Source organism: Pelmatolapia mariae, linkage group LG1 (genome assembly GCF_036321145.2).
Source record: "Pelmatolapia mariae isolate MD_Pm_ZW linkage group LG1, Pm_UMD_F_2, whole genome shotgun sequence".
Classification (NCBI taxonomy): domain Eukaryota; kingdom Metazoa; phylum Chordata; class Actinopteri; order Cichliformes; family Cichlidae; genus Pelmatolapia; species Pelmatolapia mariae.
In genome coordinates, this window is record NC_086227.1 from 23,299,469 (window position 1) to 23,316,342 (window position 16,874).

The 16,874-nt window shown below is 42.8% G+C and overlaps 2 protein-coding genes across 2 annotated transcripts; both read right to left on the reverse strand.

Moving 5' to 3' along the window:
* Positions 1-167: 167 nt before the first annotated feature.
* On the reverse strand, positions 168-11,526 carry cog4 (component of oligomeric golgi complex 4). The gene is made up of 19 exons (XM_063476378.1): positions 11,360-11,526; positions 10,033-10,115; positions 9,823-9,937; positions 9,268-9,442; positions 8,881-9,074; positions 6,984-7,089; positions 6,744-6,901; positions 6,601-6,659; positions 6,388-6,512; positions 6,166-6,284; positions 4,085-4,251; positions 3,806-3,971; positions 3,353-3,415; positions 3,150-3,263; positions 2,483-2,575; positions 2,320-2,403; positions 2,117-2,218; positions 1,709-1,837; positions 168-966 (listed from the first exon to the last, which is right to left on the reverse strand). The coding sequence occupies exons 1-19, from the start codon at positions 11,492-11,494 to the stop codon at positions 832-834; spliced, it is 2,322 nt and encodes a 773-aa protein (XP_063332448.1). The 5' UTR covers positions 11,495-11,526; the 3' UTR covers positions 168-831.
* Positions 11,527-11,994: 468 nt separating this feature from the next.
* Positions 11,995-15,940, reverse strand: LOC134629243 (uncharacterized). The gene is made up of 4 exons (XM_063476407.1): positions 15,521-15,940; positions 14,888-15,307; positions 13,551-13,955; positions 11,995-12,766 (listed from the first exon to the last, which is right to left on the reverse strand). The coding sequence occupies exons 1-4, from the start codon at positions 15,762-15,764 to the stop codon at positions 12,432-12,434; spliced, it is 1,404 nt and encodes a 467-aa protein (XP_063332477.1). The 5' UTR covers positions 15,765-15,940; the 3' UTR covers positions 11,995-12,431.
* Positions 15,941-16,874: the final 934 nt, after the last annotated feature.

A 16,874-nucleotide genomic window follows, 5' to 3' on the forward strand; every position in this document is an offset into this window, starting at 1 on the left:
GTTTGTCTGAGTCTGATTACACAGGACTGAAAGGAAAACAAAAAATGAGACGGTCACAGTTGCAACGCTGCTCAGGAAAAAACAAAAACAAAACTTTAAACAAACGCTGACCTGCTTTAATCTGTGCCGAGAACTACAGTTAAACCGGGAAATTAGGCTGAACATTATGAGAGTGGACCACTTTTAATGCTTCATCGCCTGGTGAGCACAGCTTTGTATTTAGTGTCAGAAATATGTATAAAAGATTGGGAGCAGGTCCTGCGCAGCAGCGGAGCAGCACTCGGTGAAATGTGGCGGATGGCGGGGGATCAGAGGCGTCGCACAGCAGCTCTCGATTTATTAGGTTAAAAGTGTTCCATCGCTGCAGACAAGGAGCTATTCATATATTGAATGACTAGGCTGGATCAGCTGTCTGACCTGCTTCTGTCAGTTTAATGGGTACGATGTTCATTACTGCTCTGTTTCACCGAGAGCCGCAGAGCGCCGCTCCTCAGTCCCAGTGTGTCCTCGTTTCTCAGAGCCAGTTACAGGTTAAACTCCCACTGAGATATAATTACACAGTCACGCTTTTAATTAAACATTTAACAGAACGTTCTCATATTTTACAGTTAATTCCTATCAAATTCGTCAAAATCCCTGCCCCATAAAAGCCCGGCTATAATGATATAGACTGTCATCAGTCAGGGGTGAAGAGCAGAAGGTCTGAACCCCCCCAACGAATTCAGATAAAAAGAAATCCTCGGCCTGTCCGTACTCCACAGAAATGCGAACAGAGTTCTGCAGTGAAAACTCTCACAGCAATCGAAGGCACCCGCACACCAGTTCCAAGGGTTACAGTCTCAGCCTCTTAATGTCCTCGCTTCGGAAGTCGATGCGGAGCGCCAGGACCTGACGCACCTCTGCCGGCGTCAGTCGCCACGTCAGGGGACCTGAATTAGTGCCCCAGTAATCCAAGATCTCAGTTACCTGCAGAAGAAATCGGTAAAGTAAATGGCCTGTATTTGTATAGCACTTTACTAGTCCCTAAGGACCCCAAAGCGCTTTACACAACCAGTCATCCACCCATTCACACACACATTCACACACTTGTGATGGCAAGCTACATTGTAGCCACAGCCACCCTGGGGCGCACTGACAGAGGCGAGTAATAGTAACTTTAGTTATTTTTGGTACTTTTAGAGTGTTTTCTCCAGCTCACAACAGTATGACAGAAAGCACGAGTGGTCCACACTCTGTGGAAACCACATGAGCCCATTGTTCTTGTCATTTCTAAACATGCTATTAGACAAAAAGCTGCATTATCGTGAATAAAAGAAATCCCAGTTGACAACGTGATACTGACTGGGGACTTCTTTGGGGAAAGGAATACCAAAAATTGACTTATACAGGGGAAAAAAACTCCTGCATTTAAGCCAGCAGGCCACATTTCATTGCTGTATCAGGTAGGCTAAAGCCAAGTTAATGAAAGCAACTCGTAGCTAAAGTTGTCCTGCCCAGGGTGTACCCCGCCTCTCACCCTATGACAGCTGGGATAGGCTCTAGCCCCCCTGCGACCCTAAATTGGATCAGCGGAAGAGAATGGATGGATAGCAGCTAAAGCTGTCACATAGATATTTCCCAATAGCAAAAACATTGCTAGTCACAATCCATCACTGGTGCTAAGCCCCCATAAATGGTGTGTGTGTGTTTCTAAAACAGTCTAAATTACCCGCTCAAGGTTGAGAATGGTGGCCATCTGTGTGAGGCGAGCGAACTTGTCTCTGATGGTCCAGGTTGTCACGGTGGTGAGGTACGCCACGAGAGACCGGAGCTCTTTATCGAACTGGAGCCCCCCGAGCTACAACAGAAAAGTCAAAAATAACATCTGTTTTATGTACACGGCAACTTTCTTTTTTAGGTCTATATGTTCTACATTGTGTCATAATTTATTTAGAGGTTATGTAAAAACATGCTGCACAAAAATAGGAAGAAGCTGCCGTGCCAGAAGGAAGCACCCTCTGCTACAGGCCTTTCTGAACTCATTAATAAATTATTGGAGGCCTTTCTTCAGGGGAGTGTCAGTGATGTGACGCACAAGCAGCTCGCTGCCACCCAGTGGCCAAGCTAAGCGCCTCACCCTGCTGAACGAGCATTTGAGGACCGTCTTCTCCATTTCAATAGCTATCAGACTGGTCATCAGGCTGGTCAGCGTGTCGTAGATGACCGGGGAGAGGGCCGTCTGGCGGGGAGTTCAGATCAGAAGGCGAGAAGAGAAGTTTACTAAACAGTGAGGAAGAGTATCTTTAGCCGGTAAACACAAAGTCAAATCTTAAAAGACACCTTAAACTCTGTCATCAGCTGCTCCAAGTTGACGATGAGCTGCTGCACCCAGGGGTCATTAGCTTCATAGTCATTAAACTCCTCCTGTGAGGGATGCAGACAGTTGCAGCAAGACGTTCTGTAACATCTGATTTATTCGTGTGCAGAAAGGTGAAAGTGTTACCTCCTCTATGTTATGTGAGATGGACAGGAAGCTGCTGATCCAGGGTTTGACCTGAGGCTTTATGGCTGTTGTGTTTAGCTCCGTCAGACCCTCCTGTGAAAGAAAACCAAAGACAAATACCTGACCTTAAAAAATAAATAAATAAATTCTTAGTTCTTTCCATTTCTCTTTATTCTGGAAGCACACGGGTTGTGGGTTTGTCATGTTTTCACGGAATACTGGGATACCCCGGGAGCACGAGGTCTGTTATTTTAGTAACTGACTGGGTGCTCTATGCTGTTCCAGTCTTTGGCTTCTCCAGCGCCAACACGAAGCAAAAACTTGTTTCTGGGATGCATTTTCTGGAATCATAAGCACCGTGTGGAGCAGGTGCGCTCTGCTTCATTGGAGCCGGATGTCAGGCAGCCACGCCCGGAGTATCCCCGGGGTTACACAACAACGACACGCACCTCCTCGAAAACAGGGCTTTATTAAAAGATCTCATTAAAGCTGCGCTTCTAGCTCTCCTGTGACTTGTTAAATAAATAAGAGCGCTCCCTCCACGGCGCTCTCTGGTCTAACAACAGTTCTCCATCCTGAGGCTCCCACTCCAATTAAGAAAATATACAAGTCTGTGCAGACAAGCATGTGGTGTGTGTGTGTGTGTGTGTCTGCATGCACGTCCAACCTGTAATAGATCTTTGAACTTTGTGGACGTGCTGACAAGGTCGGACAAACAGCTCTCAATCTTGGCTTGCTCTCCAGAGCCGACCCCCTGACTGAACAACTTGGAGCAGTCGTTCTGACCGGAAAGAAAATTTAAATTTATGGGGAGAAAAATAAAAATAACACAATAAACAGGAGAAAGGAAGAGCTGTGGCACAAACTCACCTCCAGGTTCCTCTTTAAAGTTGTGATGTTCTCACTGCACACCTCGACGTTATTCAGGGTCACCTGAGTGGGGGACGAGTGCGAATGAAGGATTCTTACAGCCAGCGTGACTCAGTCCTGCTTTAAAAACTATAATCTGCTGGAGATGAGGTATTTTGACATCTCCTGCCTCAGCTGGTAGTTATAAGCCTTTAAGTGTTTCTTAATTTCAATTTATAATGATATTAAAAAGGTTTTTGAAGTTGCTCTTGTTTCAACAAAGAGCCATTTTAAAAATTAAAGCGCTACTCACTTAGCTCATTCATTCGATTCCTCCTTTAAATTACTGCTGAGCTCTTTTTTAAAGGGCTTACACAGCAGATGTGAGTGATTCATTTTTCTTACAGTCTGACAAAGATTTCTAAGGAACTGCTCTACGAGTGAGGCAAGTATTTCTGTGTCGAGCGGTCTCACCAGGAACGCAGCCTTGGCGTCTTCGGTGCTCTCGATGCCCAGCGTGTTGAACTTGCCCTGCTGTAAGCTGCTCTGCATCAGACTGACCGCGCTGCTGACACCACGCTGGATGTCCTGCAGTGTCGTAGCCGGGAAGCCCTGCCGCAGCTTGTTATACAACACCTCCCTGACGGGTGAGAAGAGGCAGATGAGGCAGGAAAGGGGCACGTGTCAATGTAATAAATGTGTAAAACCAAAAAAACCCAAGGATTTTAAAGAGGTAGAAAATGAGCGAGCGACCTGAAGTCAGACTCCAGCACAGAGTTGGCGTGGTTGATCATCGCACAGAGGCAGTCGATGCTGGAACTCGATAAAGCTCTGCTGATGCACTTTTTCACAATGTAGAAACAGTCGTCCACCATGCTGCTGGTCAGCTGTCCCTTTTCGTATGTGTCCATAGCAACAGCCTGGGGGAGGAGAGGAGTAAGTAATATGGTGAGGAATAAATCAGGGGCTTTGAAAAACGTGAAGTTACTTTATACTACAGTAATAAGGTAACACATAAACAATAAAATGATAGAAAGTTACTCTTTTTTTCACTGTATAACATGCAAACTGTTTTTGTTTCGAATGTGTGCACAGATTTATGCACAATGTGTGCATAACTAATAAAAACAGGAGGTTTTCAGGGAATTAACAAAAACCTTATAATTACAACACAGTCTGGGTAATGAGCTACCAGAATTTTCTTATAAATGTAGGCCCAAAGAGTGGTGCTGACAGATTTCTTTCATTTACTCAAACGCATTAAAAAAAAAAAAAGTAGAAAAATTAGAACTAAAGATGAAATGGCATTTTTTCTAATATTATATTTGTTATATTTTTGTACTTATATTGAGATATCTTAGGGATTTAATGTGTAGCTAACACATTTTTATAGTGACAGAAAGGGTATTTTTACTTGTCCGGCCCATCTAAGGTCAAAGTGTATGTTGCCTCCGATGTAAAATGAGCTTGACATGAGCAACTTGACTTTATTAGTCAGTAGCACAAGCAATCACAAGGTACTGCTGTTGTTACCGTTGCTCTTCTACAAGTTTGGGCTAGAGAGAAACTTTAAACTGTTCCAGAAACATGAGAAATATTTTATTTATAAGTCAGGCATCCTGTTTGATACTCGGGTGTTAAAGAGTTAAGTTTTTGGATGCATGTTTGGAGTATATTCAGATCTCGTCTACAAATATTACATTTGGTTTTTAAAAATGTCACTATAGCCATTTCATTGCCAGACCTGCTAGTAATCAAACACATGTAAAATTACTGTCACATTCAGGACACGACTGAATGAGAATCAGTCTGTCTGTCTATTTATAATTAGCATATGCTGAAATGTCCTCATTTTTCTATGTAACGCACAGAGCTTCTGCACGGCCAGGGTGGACAACCAGGGGATGAATGTGGAGTAAAACTACGTTAAATTAATGCACATAACTGTTTCAGGAAAAGTAAACAAACAGGAAATTGCTGATCTATCCGGCTGACCTGTCTTTTTGTATTACATGAGCACTGCCGAGCCTTTTTTTTCATCACTAATCATAAATGAGAAACAGTTGATGTGTGAAGTTTTTGGGCATTCTAAAGTGCAGGGAAAAGGTTAAGAAACCCTGATGAAGGAAATATGTGTGCTCTGAACTGTTCCACTAGGGAAAGCTGTAAACCTTTTTCAAGAGAGAAGCAAAGCATTTGCTCAGGAGTGACGATAGCTTAAAAAACCCCAACAAAAACACAAACCCCAAACACAAATTTAAAATGTCCACTGCTTTAAAAAATACAACCTTTTGAAATTGGATAAATCGTTTGGACACAGCCTGTATTTATTGCCAATTAACCCTTGGCAGTACCTTCACAGCCCACCAGGGGGCTGCAGGCCACACTTTGGGAATCATCTGCTCTCTGGTAATCTAAGCAATTTTTAATGTTTGCAGTGAAATCACAGATAAATTCAAGTAAGAAAATGCTGATGAATTTGCACGTAAAACCAGCCAGCTGCCTTTTTTATCCTTCATATTCTCTTTCCCTTTCTAAAACAGATGTGTACATTACCCATGATGCAACATGACCACCACAGTTTGGTCTGTCATCTGAGTGCATTATACTATCAGCAGCTAATGTAGCCTGACGCAGAGATGAGGGTGACCTGCAGAATTTAAGCTTTTTTTTTTTTTTTTTTTTAACCTCAGACTCGACGTGTACAGCTCCCTGCACATGCACAGAAATGTTACACAACCTTTTCACGTTTGTGTCAGTGCAGCAGACATAAACAGTCTTCGATGTGTGAACTGAGTCTTTGAAGTAAAGAAATAACACTGCACTCAGCTGACCTTGTTGACAGACTCTCTCATGTAGTACTCTTCCATGGGAATGTAATAACCAATCAGCTCCTGCATCGTTGTGCTCAGCAGGCAGTGTTTCAGCAGCTTCTCCACGTTCTGCTGATGCTCTGTGTGTTTAAACACGGAGGGGAAAACACACATTTTCAACTGCGCACTTCTTTACATTCACATTTGAATTTAAACAAACAAACAAATCACACATGAAGCTACCCTGCGTGATGCTCTGAGCGTCCCCAACTTCAAAGTCAGCCATCACGCGGCGACGTAGAAAGCGCAGGTAGAGCTCCGCCCTCGCGTTCATCAGAGTGACTTCTGCCAGGACGGGATCCAGCTCCCTGTTTGTGGAAGGAGGAGGTATAAACAAAAATATAAACCCTCAAACATGTAGGAAATGCAGCATCCCGCTCAGGCAAACACACGCACCTTGGCTCGATCCTCTCCCCTGGAACACTCTTCATCATGCTGCTTTGGACGACCTGAAACTAAAGAGCAGATTCAAGGTCACAGCCGGGTCAGGGACGCAGTGAAAGCAACCATGTGATGCAGCTCCGGCGTCTCACACACACCTTGGTGTGGTATCCTCTCTGCTGGATGAACCTGTCAACTATTTTTTGGGCCTGGCGATCACATTCCTGCTGCAGGTGAGTGATGAGCGTGTACAAATGGCCTGGACCGTAGTACGTCTCTACTATTGGCTGATGGGTCTCCACAACGCGAGCGATACCTGTGAACGCAAACCAGCACACGGGTGGAGAGAGCATGCAAAGGAGAATTCAGGCAGACACGCACAGTCTGTGTTTTCTCACCTTCCAGCAGCAGCGTTAGCGTGTCTGCAAATATCAGCAGAGCTCTCTTCTCACCCAGATCTGCTCCAGTCGCTAGCAGCAGGTTCTCCTCAGCTTTGGAGGCAAGCTGTGTGAGAGTGTGTGAATCAAAATGACATATTGTAGCAGACTAAAATACATGACTCAAATCAGGATAAACTGAAATTACAAGTGTGATGAAATGCATAAATAGGGGACAAAAAGAAAATATGCACCTCGACTAAGGCCACTACTACAGCCACAACTGCCCTCATGTCACTCAAACTAAGCTGTTATGTTAAAAATATGAATCTTTATGTACAAAAACCTAATAAACAGATAAGCATCCTCACATTTAGAATCAATGTGTGACTACTTGTGCTTCAGGTGTACAAGCAGTAGCAACAAATCAAGGAAAAACTAAGAAAAGAAAGCATTAAAAGAAAAAAAAACATACCGGTGATGCCAGTCCTATCCCTTAGCCTTCTAAGTAGACACATCTATGGTATCGATTTTAAAATCATAGGCGAGTTTCTTCACGAGTTAACGCATTCACAAGCTCTTCTGAAAACCTGGCCGCTAACCTTCAATTTGACGTCGAGGTTACAGAGTCTGTGGTATCAATTTCAAAACATCGCCATGTTCCCAAGTTATCACACTCACAATCTTAGGTGTCCACACTGCTCGCCCGCTCTGCCTTTTATGGCTGGGGGTAAAAAGCCACACCTAGAAGAAGTGGCTCACAGGCCCCTGACTAGTAGGTGCCCCGACCAAGCACGAGACCATGATTTATGTAAGTCACTCATCCTCCATACCAAAACATTGGCTTGTAAGTATTCTGCTTTTGCCTTTTTAAACCATACTGTTTCCTTCCAACGGCTGGCACGGCAAGCCAGCATACAGGAGGCTAAGTTAGTTTCCATATCTGTGAGTCCGCTGAGGTCTACTTGGGTCTGAGTGACGTAAATATCGTCACCTGATGGTGATCTGTGTACCTGCCTTTTTTAAAATTTTTTATAACCGCATCCATGTGGACTACACTACAACAACACCAATTTAACATGTGTTACATTACAATGACTGTACGTCTGTAGTCTCTGCAGCTGTCTGTGTTCACAACAAAGTAAAATCCCCACCGATGAACCCATTCTGGTTTGCTGGCAGGTGACCTTCATCAGTAAACCAGACAACTTTTAACTGATCATTGGTGAAGAACCCAACCCCAAACCTATCCTTTGAAGAAAAGCAAAACATTTTAGGAAAAATAGAAAAGAAATTTATGATGGATAAATAACACATAATAGCATAAGACTACAGTTAGGGTCACCACCTATGATGAGTTATGCTTAATTTTGTGCTACCGCTGTCTGTGTATTTGCTTATGGAGAGCCTTGCAGACAGGCGTTTTCAACCACTGGTTGGAAAGCGGGCTGGAACACTGAAGGGAGCAGCAGTGAAAATCACCGGGAACGAGAACAGCGAGAAACAAACACCAAAGATAAAAAAATACAGCATGAAAAGCACAAAGAGCGGCTGCAGTGACACTTTTCTCTGTTTTTAACTTTCGGTTTCACTTCAGCTCTTTGAATGTTATAACTTTACTTGTCTCCTTGGCTCAAGAGTGGCCCATTGACCGGCTGTTCCACATACTTTGGACACTCTCTCATGGACTGCCAATGTGCTATCACTGCTGAATTGTAATGTCCCCATTAAGCCAAATCTGGATCCACATCACCCCCTAATTTTCATCCACACACACGGAACCAGCCAGCATGCACGGATCTCTCTTTATGTTTAAGTGGTTTAAGTGGTTTGTGAGATTCAGCTTTCTTTAAGTTTAAAGAGCAAATATAAAAGGATCAAAGGAAACTAAACTAAAGGACTTGTTTTCATTACTGACCTGACTGCAGAGATACTGGCCAAATCGAGCGAGGCCTTGCTGGTGGAGGCCAAGAAGTGGGAAGATCTTGAAAAACCTTTCCACCTGTGCCAGGTCGACTGCTGCTACGGCTTCATCAAGCTTCTCTGCAACAATGACCTTTAGTTTCTGCTCTGCTTCCTGCAGTAGGACCAGACTGGCGTCCACAGCGCTGCCTGTGCAGACGTAATGAAATGGTAGTGTTAGTTTATCTTTGTGGCACTTACCCAAACCTTAATGTAACGACTTTAACTGCTATATGGAGCTTTATTTTTTCAAATCAACTGTAACTGCATTTTCCATTTGCTTAATTAATCCTAAGCCTGCAGTTTAAGATTGCACGCTGATGTAGAACAAGAGGCTCCATACTTTCTTCTCCCTGCCTGCTCAGCTCGATAACGGACTGGTCCAGAGACAGGTATCGATGGATGTGAGCAGCGGCCTGTTCGTAATCTTCATTACGCAGAGCTGTCTGCACCCCGTCTGTGCAGAATTTCAGGTCGAGGATATCGTCGGCACGCTGGATGACGTTATATAGCCGCGTCTGAGGGAAATCAAATGAGATACATGTTCAGAAATCAAAGCTGTTTTGACCCAGAAGGAGTCACGCCTAGAAAATGAACCTGGTATCAAAATGATGGCCTAAAAGGAGACCTTTCACATGCTAACATCTTTTACTGACATTCAAAGATGGGTTATAAATTTCATGTAGCCATCTCCTGTCCTTATAAAGTTACAAGGTCTCCAAAATCCTGTAACAAGTACGGTAAAAAAAATACTATGTTTTGTGTACTTCAAAGGTACAAATTTGCTGGTTTTAAATTTGCAAGTTATAGTGCCAAAAAGCAAAAAAAAAAGCAAAACAAAAAACTGCTGATTTTGAGCGGGTCTGATGGGAGTGCTTTAAAATGTATGCATGCTCACCTTTGCCAGGTCTAGTTGTCGTACTTTACTGCTGACGTTTTCAGCCAGGCTGCAGGTAAAAGTGATCATGCCCGACAGCTGGCTGGCATCTCCTCCAATCAGCTGGAGGTTGGGTCTACAGAGGAAAGAGAGAAAGCATTTTTTTCTCAGTACAACACATTACAGATTAGCATTTAAATACTTTAGACCAGCAGCTGATTTTGTGTGTACCCCATCCTGTGTAGTGCCAGCATTTTAGTGTGAATGGCCCCCTCCTGCCCTACCAGTCTGTCCAGCTCTGTTTCCACCTCTTTCTGCAATAAACACAAAACAAACACCAGTTTTTTCTTTATAGAGTTCCCACAACTCACATTACTTTATCCACACTTCATTAGGTACAACTGCTCATTTATCCAAATATTTAATCAGGCAATCACATTCAGTTCATCTAGCCATGTAGATGTAACTAAGACAACCTACTTAAGTTCAAATGACCATCAGAATGGGGACAAAAGGTGAATTAAGTTATTTTCAGCATGGGATGGTTGTTGGTGTCAGACAGGCTATGAGTATTCAGACAGGTATGAGTATTACAGAAACTACAGATCTACTGAGATTTTTCCACATAACCATCTCTAAAGTTTACAGAGATTGGTTTGAAGAACAGGAAATATCCAGTGAGCAGCAGATCTCTGGGAGAAAATACCTTGCCGATTCCAGAGGTCAAAGGAGAATGGGCTTCAAGCTGATGGGAAGGCAACAGTAACTGAAATAATCACTTGAAGAAGAACCTACAACAGCAGTCCTGTCAGTTCACCAAAACTGGAACACAGAACACTGGAACAACGCTGCCTCGTCTGATGAGTCTCAGTTTCTGCCGCAACATTCAGACAATACACTGTAAATTCAGGTCTACTTAATAAAATGTCCAATAAGGGTAAATTGGTCCATCTCTGTCATCATACCATGACTGATGAGACAAACACTGTAGAGTGTTTTCATGTTATCATTTCCCATTTTGCATATTCACATTGTTACAGCTGATTGTCTGTATTTGACTTAAGGACATTTGTTTCTCAAAAGTCTGGTTTTTATCTGAGGGGTGCGGAGAACGCAGGAAATATGCTGGTGTAGCAAGTATCGATCCGATATCAATATTAGTGTTGGAATCGATACTAGATATTTGGATCGATCTGCCCACCTCTAAAAGGCGGTAAAGGAGTTATGTATGTAAGTAGGCGCTTGTTGAATATAAACACAGTAAAACTTAATGAGAAAACGAAGCGACAACAAATACTGGGAAGCAACTGATAGCAGGAAGAAGGCGATCCATGGTGATTTAACAGGAAAAACAATAAATATGAAGTGACACGGTGCATGACTGCATTCCTACTGATGACAGTAAACTATTATTAAAGCTTGCTGTTTTGTGAATATCTATTAAAGCAGACATCCTTCTCAGGAGCGGTTTGAGGAGGAGCGCCTGTTAAGTTTACGTGGATGACGACAGCACCTGTGTGCCGCAAACAAACCACCGTCAGCGGCCATTGGTACGAACCTCCTCCTCGCAGAGCTGCTGGTAAATTTTCTCCAGGTCCTCCAGCTCCGTCAGGGCGGAGATGGTGTCCATACTCACAGAGGACAGAGAGCTGGAGTCGCATCTTCTTGCTGTTATGTGTCCACCGTCAGCCATCTTCCGCCACCGGAACAGGACACAGAAGACAACGTCAGCAATTTGTTATTATTCCCCGTGATTAGTCTGCCAGGCAGCGTTTCGGCGCATTACTATCGGGTCTTTAGAGAAGACGAACTCGTCTTAAAATCATAACCGTGTCGACAACGTTATATTTAACCAAGTATAATATAAACATATAAATTTTATTACATATTAAAGTCTGTTAGTGGTGAGGATAGGTCAGCATTTTTACATAAGTGCCTGACAACTGTTACTCAGGGAGAAACTTTTCACGTACCACCACGCATGCTCACAAACCCACAGCACCGAAACTGCTCCCCTAGAGGGCGCTGCTGCGATACTTCTCAGTGAACGGAGAGACCGTATGGGGCTAAAACTATGGAAGGAAATTGGTGTCTAAAGGTTTACAGACGCATATGAGATGATGTACAAGCATAAACCAAGATTTATTTAACCAAGTACACATTTTTAATAACATCTAACTATTTGCTACAAATGTGAATGAATAAAAGCAGTTTTGTGGCTCTCAAGTTTGCTTAATTAAAAAAGAAATTTTCTGTATTAACTTGATAATAGTTTACGGTAGAGGGTTAAACGTAATGCATAGACCAGCACACGTCACCACCAGAATTGTATATTGTCCTGGAAAGCCATTGGCAGATCATCCCCACCCACTATGGTATTAAAAACATATTTTTATGTCCGATCTATATGATATTCTTGGTATTTTTAAAGGGAAAAGTTAACTGAAAGTTGCTTTTTGTGGCTTTGCAAGGTGAGATGGGGTCCTGGATTAAATACCAGGATGAAGCCGTAACAAAAAACCAAACAAACCACTGCACACCTATTGTTTTCAAATTTTCATATTTTACTAAAACAAATTCAGAGCATTTTGTGTTTTAAGCAATGATGCCTGCATTCATCAAAGTTAAAATCAGGAGACTTGCTGCTCTCTGGAAAACAGCAGGAGCTCTTCTCTTTCCTGCTGGAGCTCTTCCCATTTCTTCTGTAGTTCTTCCTTTTCCTTCTGCAGCTCCTCTCGCTGTCTACTTAAGTCGTTGGCTTCCTCCTGCTGTGCTTTCCTCAGAGACTCGATTTGCTCCCTCTCTGCTGCCGCCTCTCTGGCACTAGCTGCACGCAGCTTCTCCAGCAGCTCCCTCTGATGCTCCAGAGTCCGAGCCTCCTCCTTCTGCGTTCTCCTCAGAGCTTCTATCAGCTCTCTCTCCCTCTTGAGCGTACGGTTTTCTCCTTCAGACATCTTCAATGCACCTGCACGAGGAGAAGGACTCAGGTTTAGGCTCATTACAGCCTCCAGCACAGTGGAAACCTGGAAAACAGGACTGAGGTGTCTTTTTAAGGGCTGCTACTGATTATTCTTAATCAGAGGGAGTTATAACAGGTATTTGGAACAGATAAACATTTAAAGTAAAGAAAAAAAGAACAAAAAATAAGTCCTCAAAATATAGATTTATATATCATATTATTACTCCATAATTTGTAGTAATGACTATGGCACTTCAGTCTTGTAAAAAGGAAATTGCTCTAAACCAAAGAGTAGGGAGTGAAGACAGAGTAGTGGCTGCATCAGCACTTCTTTAAATAGATTTAAGTCGATACTGATAACCACACAAATATCACGTCTGATAATTATCCAGGATGCCAAATTACCTGCTTCCCCATTGGAAAACATTACCCCTCCCAGTCTGCCTGTTCTTTTCTTCCTTTCTCTTCGGTTCAGAGCGTGAGCAATGGCACATTACATTCACATATATGTATATATATATATATATATATATATATATATATATATATATCCCCCATATGTCCATTCCTATGAAGAATACTGGTGGCGCCACTGTGTGCAGTGTGTATTCATCCTCTTAATTGAGAAAATGACTTTCAACACATTTACATGGAGAAACAGGACCATGTGACCCACAATGACCAAAAGCAGGGCTGACCCAGAGTGAAGCATTTAGTAGGAGAGATTTGTGTAAGTATCATAACAATTCCCGTAGACTGAGTGAAACAGCTGTGAGCTATAAAATCGTACCTGGAGCCTGTCTCTGCTCTGACGTCTTGTTGTTGGCATGTGAGACCTGAGATGAGTTTAACGCCGGTAAACGCAGCCCGTTGGACACCTGCTCTGACAGCAAGTTTGGGTGTCTCTTTGACATGTGTCGGTGCAGATTACTGGAGCCATTTTTCCCGTACTTCAGCTTCTTCGTGCAGATACGGCAACGAGCAGCGTTCAGACTGTCCAAGCGCTCAAAGTGTCTCCAGATGGTACTGCGTTGTGGACGTCTTGCAGGAAGGTCGTCACTCCCCTCTGTGTGTGTTTGAGGTTCTGCTGGATTTCCGTGGGAAGCGTCTAAGATACCGTTGATAGCCAAACTGTTATTGGTTTCATTCACCAGTGTTACCGTCTCAGAGTCTCTGTCCTTCGGCAAGACTTCCACTGAAACGAAAAAAACAAAAACAAAACCATAGTTGTAATCACACAACTCACACCTCATGTCCTTAACTGGAACACCTGACTCCAGGTAGCCTTTGGAGAAGAAGTCACATTATAGCAGTTCACTTATTTTTCCAGATGTAGATGCACAGCTGTTTGTGTGTTATAAATTTGAGCCGCTTAAGTTTGTTTATACTGGTCACTCTGATAAAAAGGAGACCACATTATATGCATAATCAATGCCTAAATCCTTTCAAATGATTCTTTATTCCCCTTTTCATACATACACATACATGAAAAGGTGTGACACTGGCAGCATCTGACCAATCACAAAGAGATATAAGTCCACTGGGAGCAGAGCAAGTGATCTTAGAAAGGAAAAATCTAACTATAATATGGCATAATCAAGTCTGAAGGCAACAGAGCTACTGCAGACAAAGCAGCAGAGTGGAAGTGAAGGGAGCAGCATAGTACTATGAATTAATGTGTGAGAGGTTTAAGAATTTTGGTCCGTAAGGGTGGAAAAGTGCTTATAGCCTATTCACTTTGATCAGACCAGACCAGTAAAATTACATAAAAAGTTCCTGTAATTAGAAACTATAAAGTTTTTGTTAATTTGCAGAAAATATCATTTTTAAAACTGTGAAAACACTGTGAAAAAAACAAACAGACAAAAAACCCCAGACATTCCGATAGTGGACAGTGGAAAAGCAGGAACTTTTGGCAGGCGGGAGATATCCTATCAATATCACACTGTAAAACTAAACCCCTGGTATAGAGTTTTCATCCCTCTATTTTTGTCTTGATTACAGAAAACACTGGAAAACAATCCAGAACTTTAGCTAACTCCCTTGATACTGAAGAGGAAGATAAGCACGGTGTTATCTCTTGTTTGTGTAGATGTGAAACTTTAATATGGCTGTCAAACAGCTTACCTAGAGCATCACTCTGCTCTGTCCCCCAGAAGGCCTCATCGGACTCAGGGTTAGTGTTTGAGTCCTGTGAGGAGTTTAAGGGTGCTGGTGGGTACTGCTGGGTGGATAACAGCTCAGAGTACACCTTAGGATGTTTTGAGGACAAGTGTCGCCGCAGGTTGCTGACGCCACCACTTTCGACCAGCTTCTTCATGCAGATGCGACAACGAACGGCGTTCAGATTGTCCAAGTGATCAAAGTGTGTCCAGATCACGCTGCGATGTCGTGATCGTCTCACAGGACGCTCATCACTTGTCTCCATTTGTGTTATTATTTCTGATGGACCCTCCTGTGGAAGGAGGTCATTCAAAGAAGAGCTGATTCCAGTTGTGTGTACTGCGGTGATGGTGCCACTCTCATCGTCCTCCAGTGCCACTTCCACTGAAGAAGAAAGAGACAAAGTTACATTTAAGTGGTGAACATTCTACTACATGATAATACTCAGTGACTGCTTAATAAACATAGAATATGGTTTTCACCCTTAACTTAACTAACCCTAACCCTTTGGCGGCCTTTTTCTGAAACACTATACAGTATATCTACTTCTGTCCCCACAAAGCTGGGGTTCACTTTAGATGGTTTGAGGAGCTGTACCGGAGCAGAACTGCTCTCCTTCCGCCTGATGGTGCTGGTCTTCCCTGGGGCCAGGTTTAGATCCGGGTCCGTTACTTCTCGTGGACAGCTCGGTGGGATGCTTCACACGCAGGTGTCTCAGCATAGGAGTGGTGGAACCACAACCTTTTTTGAGCAAGTGACGACCGCAGAGAAGACAACGGACAGACCGTGAGTCTATGTTTTCGAAAAAACCCCAAACTACACTACTACGAGCCCGAACCATCGCGGTGGATATAGATTGGCACTGCTGTGAATAAAGAGTCAAATCCCACGGCTCGGTATAGAACGAATACTTACTCTGCGGCTATCCGTACTATTAATGGAGTTTATTTGTTTTTGATGTGCTAGCCTAGCTGTTACTACGCGCAGCATACGAAACTGTAAAAGCCCTACGTCATATCCGGGGTATCAATCGTCGTCTTCCGCGCGGGACTGCTGGCGACGCGAAGTGGGCGGGACCTGAGATAACATTTTCTTAGCTTCCACGCGAACGACTGAAAAACTACCAATGAAAGCACACGCTACCGCTGCTGACCCGGTAGTAAATACGGAAGATGGTTACCTAGGCAGCCTTTACCGTCGACAAGCAACAGATTCATAGCGATTCGCGACGATTACAAGTAGACGTATCTTAAATGTTTACTAAATCTGACTCAAGAATTAGAGTTTATTTTTTAATTTTATTTAATATATTTTCTTATTATCATTACGGGGATATCTAGGAGATGCAGTGGACTTTTAAAAATCAGATTATTTATTCCGGTCGTGGAGAATAAGAGAATGCTGAAAGAATGAAAATTAAATAACCAAGTTAATAAAAAAAAACAAACAAACACTGAAACTAATTATTAAAAACTAAACTGCGTAGACAATAAAACGTAATGGAATCTAAATTTTACCGATAACATAAAGTTCAAAGTAAATAATACTATAAATATAAACTAGTGATCATGATAACTAGTTAGCTCTATGATGTAGCTGTTTACACATTCACCTAACAAATAAAAGATCCCCGGTTTGATCCTGGGGGCAGACACATATCCCTTTGGAGGGCATACAATGTAAAAATGAGCAAAATCAAAGCATGTGGAACTGCCCAATGTGGTGGCCCCTTGTGAGTAAGGAATTAGCTTTATATCTCTATGGCTGGTGTGCTCGAGTACAATTGTGAAAATAAGAGCTCTTTAAAGGTGTTTGACATTTAATACTCGAGTTTTAAAGATGTAGCCATGAAACTTGTAATTTCATGAGTGAATAAAGTTGGGGTAGAACATTTGCTGCAGCAAACAAAAGGAAAATACACAGATTTCAGTAAAATATGGCAAAAGACTCA

What these genes read in the sequence shown, in the direction of transcription:
- cog4 (XM_063476378.1), bottom strand. Translation starts at nt 11,494, where the DNA reads ATGGCTGACGGTGGACACATAACAGCAAGAAGATGCGACTCCAGCTCT. An exon ending in GACAACTAGACCTGGCAAAG is followed by an intron (nt 9,443 to 9,822) that starts GTGAGCATGCAT and finishes GATTTCCCTCAG; the next exon opens with ACGCGGCTATATAACGTCAT. An exon ending in CCATTCTCAACCTTGAGCGG is followed by an intron (nt 967 to 1,708) that starts GTAATTTAGACT and finishes TTTCTTCTGCAG; the next exon opens with GTAACTGAGATCTTGGATTA.
- LOC134629243 (XM_063476407.1), bottom strand. Translation starts at nt 15,764, where the DNA reads ATGGTTCGGGCTCGTAGTAGTGTAGTTTGGGGTTTTTTCGAAAACATA. An exon ending in AGAGCAGAGTGATGCTCTAG is followed by an intron (nt 13,956 to 14,887) that starts GTAAGCTGTTTG and finishes TTTTCGTTTCAG; the next exon opens with TGGAAGTCTTGCCGAAGGAC. An exon ending in AGAGCAGAGACAGGCTCCAG is followed by an intron (nt 12,767 to 13,550) that starts GTACGATTTTAT and finishes CTCCTCGTGCAG; the next exon opens with GTGCATTGAAGATGTCTGAA.